This window comes from Alligator sinensis, unplaced genomic scaffold (assembly GCF_000455745.1).
Source record: "Alligator sinensis unplaced genomic scaffold, ASM45574v1 scaffold721_1, whole genome shotgun sequence".
Classification (NCBI taxonomy): Eukaryota; Metazoa; Chordata; order Crocodylia; family Alligatoridae; genus Alligator; species Alligator sinensis.
In genome coordinates this window covers 1,763,246-1,765,757 of record NW_005841857.1, presented here as the reverse complement: position 1 = coordinate 1,765,757, position 2,512 = coordinate 1,763,246, and the positions used below count along the sequence as shown (strand labels likewise).

Sequence of the window (2,512 nt, the reverse complement as noted above, 5' to 3'; positions counted from 1 at the left end):
CAGGAATGTTTTTTTAGTGATTTAGTCCAAGTATAAAATTACTAGGTACCAGGAGAGGTCTGGGGAAGGAAAAAGAATAATCACAAGGCAAGATGCCATTACACTGCAATCTCCGATTAGAAACTTAGTTTTAAAAACTTACTTTCTCCCTCCCAATAGGAAGCGCCATAGCTGTATAAAGATTTTTTCTTCCATCAAATACTGGTTTACGATCCCCAAAGATCTGTGTTTTAAAGTGCTGAACCATATGCTCCACAATTTCTCTGAAAACATAAAAAAGAATGAAGATAACATCAATACCAAAATCATTCCATAATTTAAAGAGAGTACTAAAAAACTTCCAATATTAATATATATGAATATTTGTTTGTAAATGTAAAAAGTGAGGGGCTTGTCAACAGTGCAATATTAAAGACAATCTGAAGTTAATCACTCTTTATGCAAACGATTGTTCAGAACAAAGTTCTTTCCTTTTGACCATTCAATTCTTTCTACTTTCTTAAAGGAACACAGCCAAAGTTTACAGGTCCAATTCTTTTAAATCAAAAAACATTTAAGTGGGGAAACATATACATAATATACACTGTTTCCCTTGATGGTTTGCAACTGGGGAGCCAGGCAGACAAGACAGGAGGAAGGGAGGATAAGAAAAAGGTGCGACAGACCATCTAATGAGGTGAGGACATAGACAACGCACAAACCAGTCACATCTCCCTCATACTGAAAGCAAGTCTAACGTCATACTTTTTCAGGCTCAGCAGACAATTTTACCAGTACCTATGTGGACTGAGAATATCAATGTATTTAAATGTGGTATACTGATTTAAATGTGGTTGGAACTTAGGCTGCACATTCAAGTACTGTATTCAGTAGTAATTTGGTATGGGTATTGTAGCTGATTACTTGTGGTCAAGTGTGTGTTTTACTGGAAAGGTCCTATTCTGAGATTTTGGGCCCAAACATCCCAAAGGGGCATTAAGGCCACAAACACTGAAATGCACTTAATTTCAAATGATCCAGTAGGTAACTGAAATGCGATTTATCTCGGAGGTGCTCAGGTAGTAATGATGAGTGCCAGTACAAAACTTCAGGACAGAAGTCTGAGTACATAAAAGAAATGTAAATTGTGAAGGTGGCTTTAACTGGCAATTTCCTTGATCTTCCATGGATCTTTAAGGCAAAAAAGGATTACTATGATAAATCTAATCTGATCTTCTGTATGACATAGGCAATAAAACCTGCCCTATAAATATATCAATTACAGTGGTATTTCTAGGGGCCCCAGGGGTAGAACATGCCCTAGATGAATGACTTTTGATGTTCCTAGGAACCAGTCTCGTAACAGACCTACATACCGAGATCCATGCTGAGAGGCTTCTGTGCAAATACTGCAGCACACTTAATTTTCTAGGCAAAGGAAATGCATAACCTAAAGCAGGGGTGTTAAACTCACCTGGCCCAGATATGGGCCATGGGGCTCCTTTGACAGCTGGATCCAGACCCACCTCTGGTGGTGGGGTGAGCAATGTCAGGGAACTGCAGGGGTTACTGCAGCCATTGCTTAGCCCCCATCACTGACAGGTAGAGAGCGATGTACCGAAATCGTGATTTCACAATTTTTTCCAGAAAATGCGAAATCAGACATCTTCTGTGAAAATCAGAGAAATACGCAAAAAAAGGAGCCCCGCAAAAAAACAGGGCAAAGCGAGGCTCTGTGTAAATATGAAAGGTTTTTATCTCCTTTTTTTTTTTTTTTTTTTGACTGCTGCCCCCACCCCTGGCTCAGCAAGAGGACTGCTCTCATGCAGCCTCTCAGCCCTGCAGCCTGGGCAGGTCCAGCCCTGCTTTTTTTCCCCCCCACAGCCACAGCTGCCCAGCCCAGCTGGCCCCATCCTGTGGTAAGGGGGTGCTATGAAGGGTGAGGGATGGGGCCACAGGGAACAGAGCCAGGCCTGGCAGCAGCAGTGGCCTGCCCCTGCATGGGGCCAGGGCCAGGCAGCAGTGGCAGCTCATGCATCTGCCAGCCACCCCAGGCAATCAGGTGTTGGGGACAGAGGTGGCAGTTATGATCTGCCTGCAAAATTGGAGCCTGGGGCGAAAGCAAGGCCACAAAATGTAACCTCAGGCTTGAGTTCACCCCTACTTATGTACTCCGTGATTTGATTACATTCCTACTGATCGACATCTAGAGTATGGAGCCCTGACAGGGGTATCAGTAGCAGGCTCCACCACTGCTTGTGCTATCCATGAATTTCCACTTCTTCTAGGGGCCCCGTGGGCCAGAAGGCACAGTTCTGCTGGCCAGATCCAGCCTCTAGACCATATGTTTGAACATGTGTGTAAACCAAAGACTCAAGCCCTTCCAGCGACTAAGGAGTGGAGGACAGCCCCTAGCAATCACCATGAGACTCCGGCAAGAACATCAGGAACTGAAGAATTTGTTTGGTGTGAAATTTCAAAGCTACTTTGTGTAAAACTGTTTAGTGCGTGACCCAAGAGCCTCTATCAGGAT

At 43.7% G+C, this 2,512-nt stretch overlaps 1 protein-coding gene across 1 annotated transcript in view; it reads right to left on the bottom strand.

Moving 5' to 3' along the window:
* The window catches only part of AGO2 (argonaute 2, RISC catalytic component), a 77,477-nt gene that overhangs the window by 41,796 nt on the left and 33,169 nt on the right, over positions 1-2,512 (bottom strand). Inside the window, 1 exon segment of the mRNA XM_014524270.2 lies at positions 143-263. Within this exon segment, the coding sequence (XP_014379756.1) occupies positions 143-263 (121 nt within the window).